The 17,966-nt window shown below is 36.8% G+C and overlaps 1 protein-coding gene across 1 annotated transcript in view; it reads left to right on the forward strand.

Moving 5' to 3' along the window:
* Window positions 1-544: 544 nt before the first annotated feature.
* Window positions 545-17,966, forward strand: part of DNHD1 (dynein heavy chain domain 1) — a 109,119-nt gene continuing 91,697 nt past the window's right edge. The window contains exons 1-6 of the mRNA XM_051990811.1: window positions 545-1,385; window positions 1,710-1,831; window positions 2,364-3,051; window positions 14,562-14,738; window positions 16,796-16,999; window positions 17,228-17,338. Coding sequence (XP_051846771.1) covers window positions 1,738-1,831; window positions 2,364-3,051; window positions 14,562-14,738; window positions 16,796-16,999; window positions 17,228-17,338 — 1,274 coding nt within the window. The 5' untranslated portion in view covers window positions 545-1,385; window positions 1,710-1,737. The remainder of the gene's footprint in view (window positions 1,386-1,709; window positions 1,832-2,363; window positions 3,052-14,561; window positions 14,739-16,795; window positions 17,000-17,227; window positions 17,339-17,966) is intronic.

Below are 17,966 nucleotides of genomic sequence, written 5' to 3' on the forward strand. Positions count from 1 at the left end.
TTCTAAGAATTCTTTTTGGGCTTGTGACCACTTGACATTTCTCTTTGTGGTAGGAGTAGCTTTTATTTTAATTCACTGTCTTCCTCCCTATATCTTCTCTGTCCCCATAGTAGCCATCTACAGGTGGGTTTTTTTTCTCTTTTGCTTACTCATTAAAAAAAATATATATTATTTAATTTAATCCCTACAATAATTCTGTGAGGTTACTGTCCCCATTTTACTAATGAGGAAAGTGAAGTTAAGGTAAAGTGTATTTATTTGTAATTTTATTTTATTTTTGTATTTTATTTATTTTGAGAAGGGATCCTTTCATAGGTTCCATCAGATTGTCAAAAGGGGCTCATGGCCCCCCCAAAAGGTTATTTCTGCTTTAAAGCAGAAGGCAGCTATTTCTGGTGAAGGCAAAAGCCTCTGACAAAGTTCTTTTATAGAGTGGGACGGGGAGTGAGAGCAATTAGAAACCTCTGATTGTAGCGTCCAAAAAACCTGTCCACTAGGAGGAACCAAGATATGGGCTCAGCTCTAAGGAAAGTGAATTATCCTTATTATATGAGAATACTTTTCATACAATGTCAGAAGAATTGTAAAGACAAATGTTATGAGAATTCAGAGGTGGAAGTAAGATTACTTACTGTTGGAAGAAATGAAGGATTTTCTGAAGGAAATGATATTTGAGATAGACTTGAGGGCCATTATAATAAGTAGCATATAACAAGTGGGGAAAGCATTCTGGGCAGATAAGTTCAGATGGAAAAGAACTAAGCGTTTTATTTTTATTTCAATGGAGTATAATATAAATGTAGCATGTGGTAGTGTGAGAGTGAGTTGAAGTAGAGGGGAAACTAGATGGTTCGGGAGATAGAGCACTAACCCTGAAGTCATGAGGACCTGAGTTCAAATCCAGATTCATATACTTTTAACATTTTTACTAGCTGTGTGACCCCGGACAAGTCACTTAATCCCAATTGCCTCGACAAAAACAAACAAAAAAACACCCCACCAATCAAGAAAAAAAAAAAAAACAAACAAAACTGGGTGAAGTACAGAATATAATGGACTAAATGAAAAAGTAGTCTTATGTCATTCCTTGATTGCCTCTCTTCCTTCCCTCAGTAACCGGTCCTTCCTTCTCCTTCTAATATCATCTACTACTGCTATGAGTCCTCTGCTCCTCTACTTAGGTCCCCTTTGAATCTCTTCTCTCCCTTCTCTGAGGACTTTGCTCTCCTCTCTTCCACTCCTCGCTTACTGATAGACATGTCCTTCCCTATTGAAAAGGGAAGAAAATGAGAGATGGATTCCACTCCTGCCTTACGTTAATGAGGTATCTCCTTTCTTTCCCAGGTCAGTGTTGGCGTTGACAGAGACACTTGATGCTCCCTAAGGTGATTAGACTGGACCTAAATGTGATTGCCTGGGACGGTGTGTGTGCAAGCACCTGTGCACATGTGTGCACCTGCTATTTTTCTGCTACATGCTGAATGGGATGGTAGGGGTACATGTGCAGTATGTGATTGGGGTAGTGGGTGTGTATAGTAGGGTACTATTTGTAAGTAGATTTGATTGGAGAAGCTTCTGTGAAACTGGTAAATGATCATGGCTTGCACCGCTGTGTAGAAATACAATTTAGGTGGATTGTGTGGGAGTGGTGTTTCTTGGGGCTGTGATAATAAATGTCTGTGGTTGGGGGTTGTTTTGCTTGGATATAGGCTCAGACTCTGTGCTGTGACAAGGGCCATGAGCTACCCTATGACTTCTTCACCTAAGGAGCATGGCTTACCTTCATCGCCTCCATCCTCCCCTATTCTCCTTAATCAGGAAATTAAACCAGGTGAGAGGGGAAGGGACTGGGGATAGAGGGGAAGGTTAGAACCTGAGAGTATCACCATTATAATTTCAGCCTCATTGAACCAGTTCCTTGTTAGGTCTCATAGGATAAATGGCTGGAGAAAGATAATATGGTACTTTGGAAACTCATGGGGTCCAATCTTCTACCTATTAAAAGCCATGGAGAGGCCCCATCCACCATCCTTTCCTCTGTTACCTCTCTCGTCATAAATATTGCTCTGTCACTACACAATTCCTAGTCTTTTCCCACCTGTTCTGGGGGAGAGGTTGGGAGATGGTTCCCAAGCATTCTGTAGGCTTGCCAGTTACTCAGGACTAGGCAATCATTTACTTTGTATATTCCTCAAATATTTTATTGGGTGGGAATGTACAAAGAGGAAAGCAGAGAGGCTACTGAGACTTTTCTTCCTTATCCCTATTTTGGAGCTCTTCTCTTACTCATCTCTTCTTCCCTTCCTGCTCTCCCCTCTCTTTCTGTCTTCTCTCTCACATTCCTGTATTTTTTTTCTCCCTAGTAAAACCATTAGCCTGGGACTGGCAATCAAAACCAGAGCTGTGGGCTCAGGCCCTTCGTCAACAACTCAATGCCCAGCTGCAGCTTCCCCAGAAACTGGACCAGTCCCCAGCAGTGGAGCTCCTTTTAGCTGAACTTCAGGTCCTTCTGACTGCTGTACTCAAGGATGGTAGTCCTGCAGCTTGGTACTACTTATATAATGTTCTGGCCTCTCTGTCACCTTACCAGACGCTGCTTTGTAAACACCTTCACATAGTCCCTTTACTGGAGCAGTTATATGCCTGGGCCCCCCAGATCCAGGCCCAGCTTGGTCTGGATTTTCTGGAAGTGCTGAAACAGACCTTTCCGCCAGACACCTCTATGATGTTCCCATCCAGCCACACTTCTTGCAGAAACCAGAAGAAGATGAGAGTACCATACTCCCAAGCTGCTTTGGGCCCATCATGCCCCTTTATTCAAGATGAACAAGGGCAGACACAGAAGTCTGCAAATGAGGATGAAAACTGGGTGTACCCTGTGACCCTCCCTCAGCTACAATATGCTCTGGGCATTGTGGGAGTAGATGTGGCCCATGATGAAGCCTTCTGGATGAATGGCCTTGGTCTTCTGCCTTTGGCCTTGGCCACAAACATCCCTGTGAAGTACCTCAGCAGAAAAGAGGAGGAGGAGCATCCTGGAAGTAGTGCCAGGTAAGCAAAGACAAGAACCTGAAGAAAGATGGGAGTCAAGATACTCTGGCTTTCCTCTTATTCTCCTCCTTGCCAGTCCCTTCCCAACATAGCAATAGAAACTTTGGCTGATTGGGCCCCCTGGGTGAAGGTGAGGGAAGCTCTGCTTCTAGACTCTCTTATTGGTATAATCTCTAGATTGTACCATTTTTGCTTTTTAGCCATGGGAACAAAGCCATCCTGCTTATTTTTTGCCCACTATTGCTAGACATTTTATGCTAGGCACAGTTTTTTTTCCTTGATCCACTTACTGTACACCAGACCCACATGAGTATTCATAGCAAATGAATCCTTGCTTTCCCCTTCTGACCCACTTGAAATATTCAGACAATATGAGTACCTCTTCAGATGTTTATTCCAGTCTTGGAATGAAGTGGATGCAGTTTCAAGAGTGAAAGAACAGAAAGAGGACTGTTCCATGGGATTTCAGAAGTTCAAGGAAAGACTCAATAGGTTTGGAATTTGAAAGTGTAGAAGCTGCCTTTCTTGCTTTAGCTAGAATTTGTAACAAATTGTAACAAAAACAAGGTTTTGCTTGAGAAAATCTTGGCCCCTTTTTTTGGAGCTGGGAAGTCATCAATATCACCTCTAGATGACCTATTCTTGCCTACCTCTTAGAAAAATATTACATTGGACTTTTGACAGAAAGTCATTGTCAGTTATTGAGCAAGTTAGTTTTCACTTCATGAGAAAAGTTACAAAAATTGTTATAAATAAATAAAGCCCAACTGGTCAAGGTGAATAGATCTGGCATTTAATCAGTTTACCTCAGCAGTTCATTGTGGAAATTGGCCCCTAGAGCTACCAACAGGGAAGATTAAGGTTTCATTTCTAGCAGTTATGAAGAGCAGGGAGAAATTTTCAGTGGCCTATATACTATATAGCGTGAGATGTTTGTTTTTCTGGCATAGCCAAGTAACTGGCCTTTATCTTGAAAATATAGCCTAATCTTGCTCCTATAAGGGAAGAAGCAGAGCTTGCACAGTGCCTTTCTGTTCTCCAGTTTATTAGGAGAATGAAGTATTTGTAGTTGGGTATAGAGTTGCTGATCAGGACTCCTCAAATCAATTGATTTTCCAACTTCAAGCCCAGTTGATAAAACTACAGAAGTTAAGGAACAGACAACAGAGATAAGGACATGTTAAAATCTTAAACAAAATGTAAAAAAGTGCTTTATACTTCAACATTTTATGAGGAGTGAAGGTTTTTGGCTCACAATCGAAGTAGTGGATATTCAGCCAGTTTGCCAACTGAAGTCAGTTAAGGTGGCTCTGAGGAATGTTGCCCAGGTTAGAGAAGAAAGCCACCTATGGATTCAAGAGAGAATTACCAGTTAGGAGATGAGAATTACCAGCTAAATCCTGCCCAAACACAGATAGTGCAGTTTGAGAAGAGAAGGGATACTATAGAACCAGAGTTGTGAATTGCCCTTACCATATGTGTTTCCTGTGTGTTACCTCCTTTAGCAATATAAACTATATGTGTGCTCATTCTTCCCTCTCATGATAATCTTTGTGCGAGAATACATTTTAGGTATGGACTGAATGTTTGGTAGCTATTATCATCATTCAATATGACTAAAAGCTTTTGCTTGTAGGTAATTGTCTTTGCTGGCTAATTGTTAAAGGTTAACAGAATATTAGGTATTTGTGAGCCATAGTTTTAGGAGTTTGAACCCACAGAGCTTCTTGAACCTAGGGATAGTTGCCCAGTGGGGACCCAATCTGCAAGCATGAATCAAGGAGCATCCCAGAAGGGGAGTTACATTTTAAAACTATAGTTTCAGGTTTTCAAATCAGTAAACATTAAGTATCTTCTGGAAGAAGGGTATATCAGCATAAATAAGGATCTGAAGAGGTAGGAGAGAATCCCTAACTTGTAATACTATATATAATAAATGTGGATGTGTCTGTGTGGAGAAATTAAAAAAGAATATGAAGAGGTAGAAGGAAATTCTTACATAGAATTCAAGGAAAGAAGACATCGAAAGAAATATTTGGAGCCAAGATATAAATTTGAGCCTCTTTCTGAAGAGAGAAGGGAACTTGGTGGTTTGAGAGAAAGCAATTGTTTGTCTTCCAATAAATAATAAGATTAGTAGATATTAGGCTTGTCAGGTCAAAGCTCATCTAGTAAGGGTTGTTGAAGAAGAAAATAAAAGAAATCAGTGAGTCTTTGCTGTGAGGATTATTGAGATAGCCATTTAGCAACCTGATAAAGATATAGAGATTTCCCATTATTTCTAAATCATGTATATAAGATATGACCGGGAATCTGCTAAAATTTGTTAAAACAGATGACTACTATCCACTTCTGGTGATTCATGTGGGCAGAAATGATACTCAGAAGGAATCCAAATTACAAAATCTTGGGCAAGAAACAGATATAAGAGTACCAGTAGTGTTTTTATTACTCTTGCTCACTGAAGACAAATAATGTAGCAGAAAAAAGGAAATTTGACAACTAAAAGTTAAGATGATGATAAATGAGATTTAGATTTCTAGAACAAAACACAGGAACATATTAGCTTAAATAGCTTAAATTATAAGAATGAGAGACTCATATGGTGATGGAATTTACCTCCTCAAAGATCGTTGAGCACATCTAATGAAGAGGATTTTAAACCTCTTAATCATTACAGGATCATAAAATTTATGGTATATGTGATGGAATATTATTGTGCTATAAGAAATGATGAAGGGGATAGTTTCAGAAAAAGCTGGATATGAATTGATAGAGTGAAGGGAGCAGATTCAGGAAAACATTAAATGTGAAGATTAAATGAGATAGTAGGTGACATATAATATAAAGGTCTTTGTAAATCTTGAAATGCTTTAATAAATGTTAGTTCTATATAGCTTTTGTAGCTAAATAGCTAGTTAAGTGCTACTTTGCAAGTGACTTAATCTTTCAGTCCTCCCTAGCAACTGTGATTAGTTGTAGAGAAATTGCTAGTTTACATTGGGAGAGAGAGTTTCTACAATGGAAGTTTACTATAAAAAAAAATTATAGTTGCTATAATTTCAGATCTGGAAGGGACCTTCAAAACCATCTTTTATATACATGAAAAGGAGTTCCCTCTACAATTCTCCAAAAAGTTATTTATTACTTGAAATCCCCTAGGATGGGGTGGTCAACTACCTCCCAAGGCAACCATCATCAAAAGAGAGAATGAAGGAGGCAGAAAGCAATCTGTGTAAAACCACTAAACTACATAACTACCTAACAAACTACATAACTACATAACCTACTTAGAAAGTAGTTAACCATGTAGGAAGAATAGTAGCAGTTATGATGCTCGGATTTGAGACAAAATCCAAGGAAAGAAAACTAAAAATCTATGTAGACCTGAAGTCAGGAGTACCTTACTTTAGTTCAACATTTTCCTTAGATACTTATTAGCTATGTGACCCTAGACAAGTGACTTAACCTTTCCCACCTTCAATTTTTCATTCATAATAATCTATAATAATACTTTTCTCTCAGAATTATTGTTGAAGATTAAATGAGATAGTCGGTGACATATAACATAAAGGTCTTTGTAAACCTTGAAATGCTTTAATAAATGTTAGTTCTACATAGCTTTTGTAGCTAAATAGCTAAGTGCTACTATGCAAACGACTTAATCTTTCAGTTCTCCCTAGCAACTGTGATTAATTGTAAAGAAATTGCTAGTTTACATTTGGAGAGAGAGTTTCTACAATGGAAGTTTCCTACCAAAAAAAAATATAGTTGCTATACTTTCAAATCTGGAAGGACCTTTGAAACCATCTTTGATAATCTGTACATGAAAAGGAGTTTCCTCTACAATTCTCCAACAAGTGATCTATTACTTGAAATCCCCTAAGATGGGGTGGTCAACTACCTCCCAAGGCAACCCATTCTACCTTTGGAGAACTCTAATCCCTAGGAAGTATTTACACTTGAATTTATTTATCCTTAAATCTAAATCCTACTGCTTTGCAGTCTTCACTACTGCAGTCCCTGGTTAATAGCCTTTGGGGGACCTGGGTCCTAATGCTGATCCCATGGAGTAATGTTAGAACTTTGGGAGCTTCAAAAACAAAGGTCTAACAGATAAGTACATGTTGCACTGTCCTGAACCCTTATCCTTTGTTGGAAAAGAGAGTACTCAGGAAGAAGCCAAAGGACACCCAGAGTCTATATAAGGACCCAATTAAAGCAAATAGGAAGTATGTAACTGTGGAATGTGTTAGTAGTGGTAGTGAACCCCTGTTATCCTCTTCTATATAATGCCCCTTCACATACTTGAAAAAAACTATCCTGTATCAAGTCTTTTTTTCCAAGTCTGAATAGTTTTAATTTTTTATCTAGATCCTTTTACAATCTTTTGTTTAATTTTTTTTATTTTCAGTTCAAAATTTGTTCTTTCCCTTGACTCCCTACCCTTGCCTATCGAGAAAGCAAGCTTATACTTATGAAGCCATTATACAGATGAAGTCATGCAAAACATATTTCCACATTAGCCATATTAAAACAAACAAACAAAATATGTATCAATCTGCCTTCTTGAGTCCATCAGTTCTCCATCTAGAAATGGATAACATTTTTCATCATGAGTCCTCTGGAATTGTTGTGGATCATTGTCCTGATCAGTCAAGTTTTTCTCTGTTACTGCATGTGTTGTTCTCCTGAATCTGCTCTCTTCACTTTATCAATTCATATCCAGAGTTTTCTGAAACCATCCCCTTCATCATTTCTTATACCACAATAATATTCCATCATATATACCATAAATTTTATGATCCTGTGATGATTAAAAAGATTCAAAGCATAGTTTCTGGGTAATCATTTTATTAATAAGGCCAATAAGTTATTAATAATAGAAGGGTCATTTGATTGTCTGTCTTAAACCAAAGACAATCCTGGCTTCAGATTCACAGTTTGTGTATCCTTCAAAACAGTAGGTAATCCACCAAACAGCAATCAAATCTAATTGGTTAACATGATAGAAAGTGAGTTATATTAAAATGAAGGGTTGAGTGTCTCTTGGATAGGGAAAGTCTTTATACCAGACCACCCATAGTTTTAGGCTATCAATTCAAAGAATGTATACCCCATTCTAGCCTGAGCAAAACATAGTGGCTTCTGCCAAGTTAGGACCTTGAGCAAGAAAGTGAGCCCAATCTCATCATTATTAATCATTCTTAAGAACTGAATTTAAAGTCAGGACTTTAGAAAAAGGGTCAGGATCTGAATTTCTACCTCGCTCTTTAATTTTCACCTTGGTCATTAATAATAATTTCTCATAATCCTTTTATGATTTTAGGTCTTGATTCCCACAATCATTTGTCATCCTCCTCTAGACATGCTCCAGTTTATCAATGTTCTTTCTAAAATATGCTCAGAACTGAATACAAATTTCAGATGTGACTTGACCAGGAAGAGTAAAAATGACCATCACGCAATTCTTAGCCTTCTGCCCCATGCTACCTGAGATAGCAGGTTACTTTGACACCCAGACAAGAGATTATACTTTGAAGAGTATAATCCTTTCAGTTTTGGAATACATCCTGCATCTATCCTGTATCTAGGTTGGCTTCAGCCTTGTTTCACTTTACTCCATCTTTTTATTAGCCACTTTGCCATCTTATATTCCTCCCCATTTCTGCTCCTGTTTTCCAGTAACATGCCTTAATCATGAGGAATCTTAATCAAATGAATATTGATACTACTACTGAAAAGATTATATTAGTCTACTTATTGTTTCACCCCTCATGGCTGCAACTTTCTGAACCAAAATTCCCTCCTGGCTACCACTCTTCTAGAAGTATTATATCCCTTATCTGAATATAAGACTCCATGAGATTGGGAACATTTTTTGCCTTTGTATTTGAATCCCCAATGCTTATCAGAATGCTTGGCATTTAATGGAATGAATTCATGAATTCATTAGCTTTTTTGTTAGGTCCAGAACTTGAAACAAGGTGCTAAGTCAGTGGAGTTGATAGAGACAATCGTTATTTAGCATGATGCTTAATAGTTCTCTCGTTCAGTATATGTACTTAGTACTTAATGTAGGTCTATAAAATTCATACCTTTGATTAGAGAGGATATAAACTCGAACAAACTCAGCCAGAATGAGAAGGAGGAAAGACAGAGAAGTGGTGGCAGGTTCTCCTCCTTTGCTTCCCACTAAAACAAGATCCAGAAGGCCTCCAGAAAAAACTAGCTAAGCCTCCAGACAAAGCTTTGAAGGAGACAATAAAGGATTTGGACTTTAACCCCTGGCTACTCGTGTGGTGATTACTGAATTGAAATGAACAGAGAATATTACATTTTAGAGAAGAATATTACATTTTGGCGTCCGAACATGGGACAGACATGATCCTGATTTCAGTGGAAAAGTCTCCTCAACCCAGAAATTAGGGTGAGTCCAAAAATAGACAAGGAAACTTTGTTAAAGGGCTAATACTTCAGCTAAAATGAGACAGATGTTTAGAAAACAGCCTTCTTTTCCAATCGAAGGAAAATTTGTAGAGAGCATTGTGAGACTTATGAAAAGCCAAGATTTGATTATAATTTGGGAGCATATCTCTGAACTTTTAGAAACTGTACAGTACACATCTCCTTGGTTCTCTAAGGAAAAATAATTGAATTCAGATGGAAATTAGTAGGAGAACAACTATGTCAATTCTACAGTGAAAATGGACCTGACTCAATTTTCAAAGACACACTTAATACATATAATTTAATACAACTGGCTTTAAGAAATTGCATAAGTGTTAGAATAAGAAAAAAGAAGAAAGAGCAGGAGGGAGCAGGATCCAGAGAAACTAGGTGAAAAGAATGAAGAATCAGATAAGAATGGAGTTAAGTACAATTCTAAGTGTAGTGCTTCACAGCAGAAGCCATTAGGGCATTCCCCATCCCCTGACCTACTTCCTTCAATTAACCTTTCATGGGTGGAAGGAGAAGGAGGAGGGGGAGAGGCAGTAACACAATCAGCACCATCTACGAAGCAGCCTATGACAAGATTACAAAAGGCACTGATTAAGGCAAAAAATAAAGGACAGGATGTATCTGATTTAATAAATGCATACCCTGTGATTGAAGAGCTTGACTCTTCAGGTCAACAATGGAAAAGATACATTCTTTTTGATCTAGAAAAAAATTAACGATTTGAAAAAGGGTTGCACTCTTTATGAGGCTACATCATCTTATGTTAAGATGTTACTAGAGAGTTTGGCTTATGAAAATTTAACCCCCGTGATTGGAAATCCATAGCAATGACATGTTTAGAACCTGGACAAAACTTGTTGTGGCTTTCACAGTATCATGAATTATGTAGGATTCAAGCCCAACACAATAAACAAACTGGAGTTAATGTACAAATCACTAACCAACTAGCAGGTGAAGGTCAATATGCAGAGAATTCAGCACAGATTAATTACCCCATAGGAGCATATGAACAAATTGCTACTGCTGCTATATAAAAGCATGGGGCTCGCTCCTAGGGAAAGATCGAAAGGAAGCCTTCACAAAAAATAGAGCAAGGCAAGACTTTGAAGGAGACAATAAAGAATTTGGACTTTAACCCCTGGCTACTCGTGTGGTGATTACTGAACTGAAATGAAGGCTGCCTCCAGAGACCCCAAGAAAACTTCAACAGAGAAAATTACATTTTAGAGAAGAATATTACACTTTTTTGTCTTCTGTGTGCCATTGTTGACTCATTAAGCTCTGTGTCTGCTTGAACTGCCAGGATTTTTTGTGTGTTCTTTTTTCTTTTATAGGAACTATTTTCTAGTTATGCTGCTTCCATTTGGCTCTTCATGCAGTTGCTTTTTGGAACACAGATATAGGACTTCACATTTATATGTCTACAGTTAATATTAGATTTATACAAATTATCCGACATACCAGCTATATCTCCCAGCATATGTCATCTAGCAGTAACAAGTTGTGAATATGGAATTGCCCAGACTTGGTAACTGACTGATTTTTCCTTTTTCCTTCAACTCAAATCCAATGGGTTGCTGGGAAGATGGAGGTTTCATTAATGGAAATTAGAAATTTGGGAATAGAGATATGCTTAGCTGGGCAAAGATGATGGATTATAAAATTTCAGATTTAAAAGAGACTTCTGTGGCCATCTAATCCAACCAATATATAAATAGAATCCTTACTATAACTTAACCAAGATCTCCACAGAAGATAAATATATCTCTTGAAGCAGCCAGCTTATTTCACTTTTGGATACCTCTAACTGTTAGAAAGTTTTTCCTAAATTGATCTTTTCACTCTTCTAAGTACAAACAGAAGCCCACCCTTAAAACACTAATCAGCAATCATGTCTCTCCTGAGTTTTTTGATCACCAGAGCAAGCATAAAAATTCCTTCAACCAATCCTCATATGTTATAAACTTGAGCCTACATCATCCTAATTGCTAATCTTCATATACTCTCTAGGTCATTAATGATCCTCGAATTTAACACAATATTCCATATGAAGTTTGATTAAGGGCAAAGTACAGTGAAACTTTTACCCACCTCCTAATTTCTGGAGGATTTGCCCCCTTTTAAAAAAAATATAAAGCTTTATATTTTCAAAACTCATGCATAGATAGTTTTCAATATTCTCCCTTGCAAAACCTTGTGTTCCAAATTTTTTCTTCCTCTCCTCCCCCCAATTTCCTCCCCTAGCAGGCAAGTAATCCAATATGTTAAATATATGCAATTATTCTATACATATTTCTTTAATTATCATGCTGCACAAGAAAAATCAGATCAAAAAGGAAAAAAATGAGAAAGAAAACAAAATGTAAGCAAACAAGAACAACAAAAGTGAAAATACTATGTTGTGATACATTCTTAGTGTCCACAGTCTTCTCTCTGGGTGCAGATGGCTTTCTTCATCACAAAATCAATGGAACTGGCCTGAATCATCTCGCTATTAAAAAGAGCCACGTCCATCAGAATTGATCATTGTATAATCTCGTTGTTGCTGTGTACAATGTTCTCTCGGTTCTACTTCTCTTGGTTCTACTTACTTCTTTTGGCATCAGTTCGTGTAAGTCTTTCCAGACCTTTCTGAGATCCATCTGCTGATCATTTCTTATAGAACAATGATATTCCATTACATTCATATACCTTAACTTACTCAACCATTCTCCAATTGATGAATTTGCCCCTCTTAATGTACTCCATAGTCATGTTAGGTTTTTTGGCTATCATAATATAGTGATTACCATATCGAGTTTGCAATCCAATAAAATCCCCAGATCTTTTTCAAAACACTTGTTAATCTATTAATGTTTTCCCAGTCTTATGGTTGTGAAATTGATTTTTTTGTAACCAAGAACAAGACTTTACTTTTATCCATATTAAATTAAGTTTATTACTTTTTTAGTGGATATTGCTTCCAATTTTTTTTGCAATCACAAATAAATCATTTAACAAATAGCTCTTTTTGTTTTTGGTAATACTTTCAGATCATGTCCATGCCAGTTGTTATAAAAAACTTGAAGGATTGTTACGTGGAAAAGTTAGATTTATTTTGCTTTGCTCCAGTGAGTAAACCTAGGATATATGGGTTAAGATTAGACTTGTTTTATTTTTTAAATGTATAACATTCATTAAAAAATCAGTTCTATATTCTTAATTTTTTAAAAATGAGGTATTTGGGGGTTAGGTGACTTGCTCAGGGTCACACAGCTTATGTGTTGAGTATCTGAGACTGGATTTGAACTTAGGTCCACCTGATTCCAAGGTCAGTACTTTATCCCACCTCCCAAAATTCTTTCTTCTGCCTGTCTCCTGTCCATTGAGAAGCAAATTATACATGTGAAGTTATGCAAACATTTCCATATTTGCCACATTAGTTAAAAAATAAAATTAAAAAAAAAGGAAGAAGCATCAGTGGAAAACACATGCTTCAGTCTCTGTATCCAAAGTTCATCAGACATTTTTCTGAAGGTGGATTGCATTTTTTAAATTCCTTTGGAATTGGATCATTGTATTGATCAGAGTGGATCATTGTTACAATATTGTTGTTACTATGCATGATATTCTTTTTGATTCTGCTCACTTTTCTTTGCATCATTTCATATAAATCTTCCCACGTTTTTCTGAAACCATTCTTCTCATTATTTCTCATAACACAGTAGTATTCTATCATTCTATACCACAACATGTTTAGCTGTTCCTCAATTGTTGAGGATTTCCTCCATTTCCAATTCTTTGTCATTGCAAAAAGAACCGCTATAAACATTTTTTGAATTCTTTCCCCTTTTTCTTTGATATCTTTGGGATAACACCTAATTGTGAAATTGCTGAGTCAAAAGATATGTAGATAGTTCCAAATTATTCTTCAGAATGGTTAAACTAGTATAATTCCATCAACAGAACATTAGTCTGTTTTCTCACATTCTTTCCAGTATTTGCCATTTTACTTTTCTGTCATGTAGGTAATCTGATATGTGTGAGGTGGTACTTCAGATTTATTTTAATTTGTATTTCTCTAATCAATAGCGATTTAGATAATTTTTTCATGTAATTGTTAATTTGATTTCTTTGTTGGAAAACTTGCCAATTTTTAATTTTTTACTATTAATTGGAAAATGACCCTTATTTTTATAATTTTTGTTCAATTCTCTATTTTTAAAAATGGAGACTTTTATTAGAGAAATTTGCTATAATTTCTACTACCCTTTCATTTTCCTGCTTCCCTCTTAATCTTGCTGCATTGGTTTTGTTTGCAGAAAAACTTTTTAATTTTATATAATCAAGATTATCCATTACTTCCTACAATCCTCTTTATATCTTGTTTGGTCATAGACTCTTATCAATAGATCTGACTAGTAAAATTTTCCATATTCCTCCAATTTGCATATATCACATCACTTCTTATGTCTAAATTATATGCTATGTATGGATAAAAATTAGAGGAAGGCAAGTTTTAATCACCTGACAGAAAATTTAGTGAAAATGGCCAATTAGCCAAACATAATGAGCTGCCTCAAAAGTACTGTGAATTCCTTGCTACTTAGAGATATATAAGTGAAGCCAGGGTGAAATCAAGAATATTTCATATTGGATTCATATTTTGGTTTTTAGTTGGTACCCTGAGGTCCTTTCCAGATATAAAATTCTATCATTTTATATATATATTTGAGGGGGAGGAGATAGGAGTATCTATATGGTATAGACCTATCTGTGTAGTCATATGTGAAGAATGTTTTTATGTTATATGTGAGTTTCAATATCTATGTATGTGTACCCAGATTCCTCTTGTACCAAATCTCTTCCTTTTTGTTGATCTGTACATTAAGAATGAGTATATATAGTTTCTCTCTGCTCTTATGGAAAACAACAGTCAGCATGCCATGGACCCGAGCTGTCTTTATTTCCTTAATAATTCTAGGTAAAAGGATCCTTTGTTTTTTCCCCTACTTTTACCCCTTCTTTCCCTCCTCTTTTCCAGCACTTTAATATATTCTGTTTTACAGATACATACCTCAGCTCTTAACTGCTACTAAAGAAAGGAGCTCTGAAATGGTAAGCTCTGACTTCTCATCTGAGGCTAACCTGCTAAAGAACAAGATCATTTCTTTTCTTAAGGAGAGCAAATACCTATCTCAAATCCATTTCATTTACCTCAATTTGGCGACTACTCGGGGTTTCAGGTAAGGATCTAGAATCCAGGCATTCTTGATTTAGTCTCATAGCTTCCAGTCACTTTTTTCACTTGACCTCCTCTTTTTTGGTCAATGTCCTAAATCCTACTTTTCCCATTCTTTTTCTTTGTTCTTTTCCTATAAATCTTTCATCCTATCTTTATCTGACATTCTTTCCTTGGCTTGGAATCCTAGAATTAGAAATTACTCTAGAGGTCATTTAATCCAGTCTTCCCTTCTAGTTCAAGAGTTCTCTTTGTAAATGTTTATTCTGCTTGTTTGAGCAATTCCATTAACTTATCTCCAAAGGCAGCTTTTTCCATTTTTGTACAATTCTAATTGTTAATACATTCTTTCTTGTATTGAACTAAAAACTTCCTCTGTGCAACTTTCCATTTATTGGGCCTAGTTCTGTTCGGCAGCTCCTTCCTTTATCATCCCAGTATTTCCAGATCAACTTTTCCTTTTTGTACACTCTTTCTGATGCTTTTTTTTTTTTGGATCATTTCCAAGCATGAATCTCCTTTTGTCTCCTCCTTCCTCAGCTAGGAAAACTGTACTATGGAAGACTTTTAATTCATATAGGATATAGAAGAGCAGCATATATCACCATGTTCTTCTGAACTTACTTTACTTTGTCAATATTTTTCCTAAAATATAACACTCAGAGTTGATTGTAATACTCAGATTTGTCCTGAGCAATGTGAAGTCAAGTAGAACTGAACATTTCTTGTTCAGTTCCACATGCTAATTAAACATTGGATTTTGTTTGTTTGTTTGCCATATTGTCTTGTTGACGTGTTTAAACACATAATTCAACAAAATCCTAGAACTGTTTTGTAATCATGCCTCTTATGGCCATTATTGATGGAACTATTTTTAAAGTTAGGCTCAGGTCTTTTTATATAACCCCATTAGGTCATATAGGTGGTGCAATAGAGAGCTAGGCCTAGAATCAGGAAGAAGTGAATTTAAATATGGCCCCAAACACATTTACTAATTATGTGATCTTGAGCAAGTCGTTTAACTTCTGCTTGCTTTAGTTTCCTTATCTCTAATAAGGTATCCTCTAAATGAGGATAATCATAGCACTTCCTGCAATTGAGGTGAAGATCAACTAAAATAATATTGGTAAAGTACTTAGCAGCACAGTGTCTGACACATAACCAACACTTGTTCTCTTACCTTCATTAAGTTCTCTTTGGTTAGATAAAGTTAATCATTCTAGGCTCTAGAAATCTATTCCAATCTTGATTCAATCATCCAACTGTATCTTTGTTCCCATCAATGCAACACTCTCTGATTTAATAAACATGTATTCTAAATATTAACATAATTGATAAACATGTTGAATGGAATAGGACCAAAAGTATATGTCATGCCATTAGATAGCTCTCTATCACTACTCTTTGTGTGTGGTTGTGCTACAAATCCACTATCATCCGATCTTCATCACTGCTTTTTGCTTACAAGAATATCATAAGATACCTTGTCAGGTACCTTGCTAAAATTCAGTTTAGTATCATTTCTCTGATTAATCTACTAGTCAAGTAACCCTATAGGTTTGTTCATATAAGTTGTTCTTATATATCATATATCCATGCCACTTGATTGTGATTTCTGCTTCTAAGTACTCCCAGACCTTTCAATCAATAAATCACTTTGAGTTTACCAGACATCTATAGCTAGTAGTTTCCAATGGAGGGGGAACCTTTGTCTTTTTCCACTTATTTGACAGCTTGCTTTCTTCATGATTTTTCAGCAATTACCAATACCAATATCATATTCTTATGTTATTTGTGTGAGCCTAGAGGCTGATTCATTTGAAGTGATCCTTACTATGATCTTATCTCTCTTGAACTGCATTTGGTTTTAGTTCTTTCCTGCTTGAAGATTATAATGTCTTTTTCCTATTTCTCTTTTCTCCTCTCCTCCTCTCCCCCCATCTTCTATCCCGTTACTTCCCACCTCCTCCTTCTCTGTCTTATTTTCCTAAGCAATATAACCTAATTGTTGGGGTTGAGGGTATGTTTGTGTGTTCATTGATTAAAACACTCTCTTTATAGGCCATATTGCCTGACAGTGGTGCCAAAGAGACTGGCAAATCCAGAGCACTACATCTTTTCTCCTTTTGGAATCCTGCATGTGCATCCTGAGGAAGGCAATGAGTTTATAACCCTGGGGGTCTGGCACCGGCATGCCATGCTCTGGGAACGACTCCAAAACATCTCTTTCTTCAAGCATTATTTTGTGAGGAAAGCCTTTACTTGGTGAGCATGAAGTGATTGGGAGTGCATGAATGAAGCAGCAGTAGAGAGATGGTGGGAGGTGGGAGAAGGAATGGAAAAGGTGGGTGGGAAAAGGTTATGGGGAAATGAGATTATGAACATTGCTGCAGATTAAGGGAGGCTTCAGTGATAATGAGGAAATTCTGGGATTAGAGTTAGAGTCAAAGAAGGGAGAGGATGAAGAAAATTCTGACTGATCCTTATCTACAGCTGGAGGAAGAATGTTAAAAGGCAGGTGCTGCAGAAACGCCAGGATTTCCTGAGGAACTACCTGTTCTTTGCGATACCCCACTTTGGGATTTGTCTGCTTCATATTAACAGGTGAGATCATGATCTTTATTCCTTGAAATCTTTTTCTCTCTTCTCATCAGCCCTCTATCCTCACTCTCCAAGTGACAAAATGTCACATTCTCTATAGCTTTTTCCTTGGACAATGTGTAAGGAGCAGAAGACAAGTCTAGCTGTATTCTGAGGGTCCAGTTCCCTTATATCAGTCCTTTCTCACTTTATAGTCCCCTCCCTTCTTTGTGTTTCTCAGATGTCTATCTTCTTTTTAGGGTTTTGTTTACTTTTATAGACAGCTTTGGTTAAATCTTTCTAGGCTAGTCCTCATTACCAGGTCCTTCAAGATTGACTAGTAAATCTTGAAGAGAGCATATGAAATAGATTTCCTGGCAGACTCTTATAACTCAGGTCTCTTATCTTTTAGTCCATTATTTTTTCCTCACTCAGATGCCCCGATATTACCCTTTCTTCTTAGCTGGTTCAGTTCTTCTCTCTTGGCTCCTAGCTTATCCAACACATATCATTCCTTTCCATGTACCACATAGTCATTTAATATGAAGTAAACAGATAGTGATTTCCTGATCACAAGATCTTTAGAAATGATATTTACAGGGCAGGGAATTCTTCCTTTTTCCTTTTTCCCTGATTTTTCCAATCCCTCTTC

Source organism: Antechinus flavipes, chromosome 3 (genome assembly GCF_016432865.1).
Source record: "Antechinus flavipes isolate AdamAnt ecotype Samford, QLD, Australia chromosome 3, AdamAnt_v2, whole genome shotgun sequence".
NCBI classification, from domain to species: domain Eukaryota; kingdom Metazoa; phylum Chordata; class Mammalia; order Dasyuromorphia; family Dasyuridae; genus Antechinus; species Antechinus flavipes.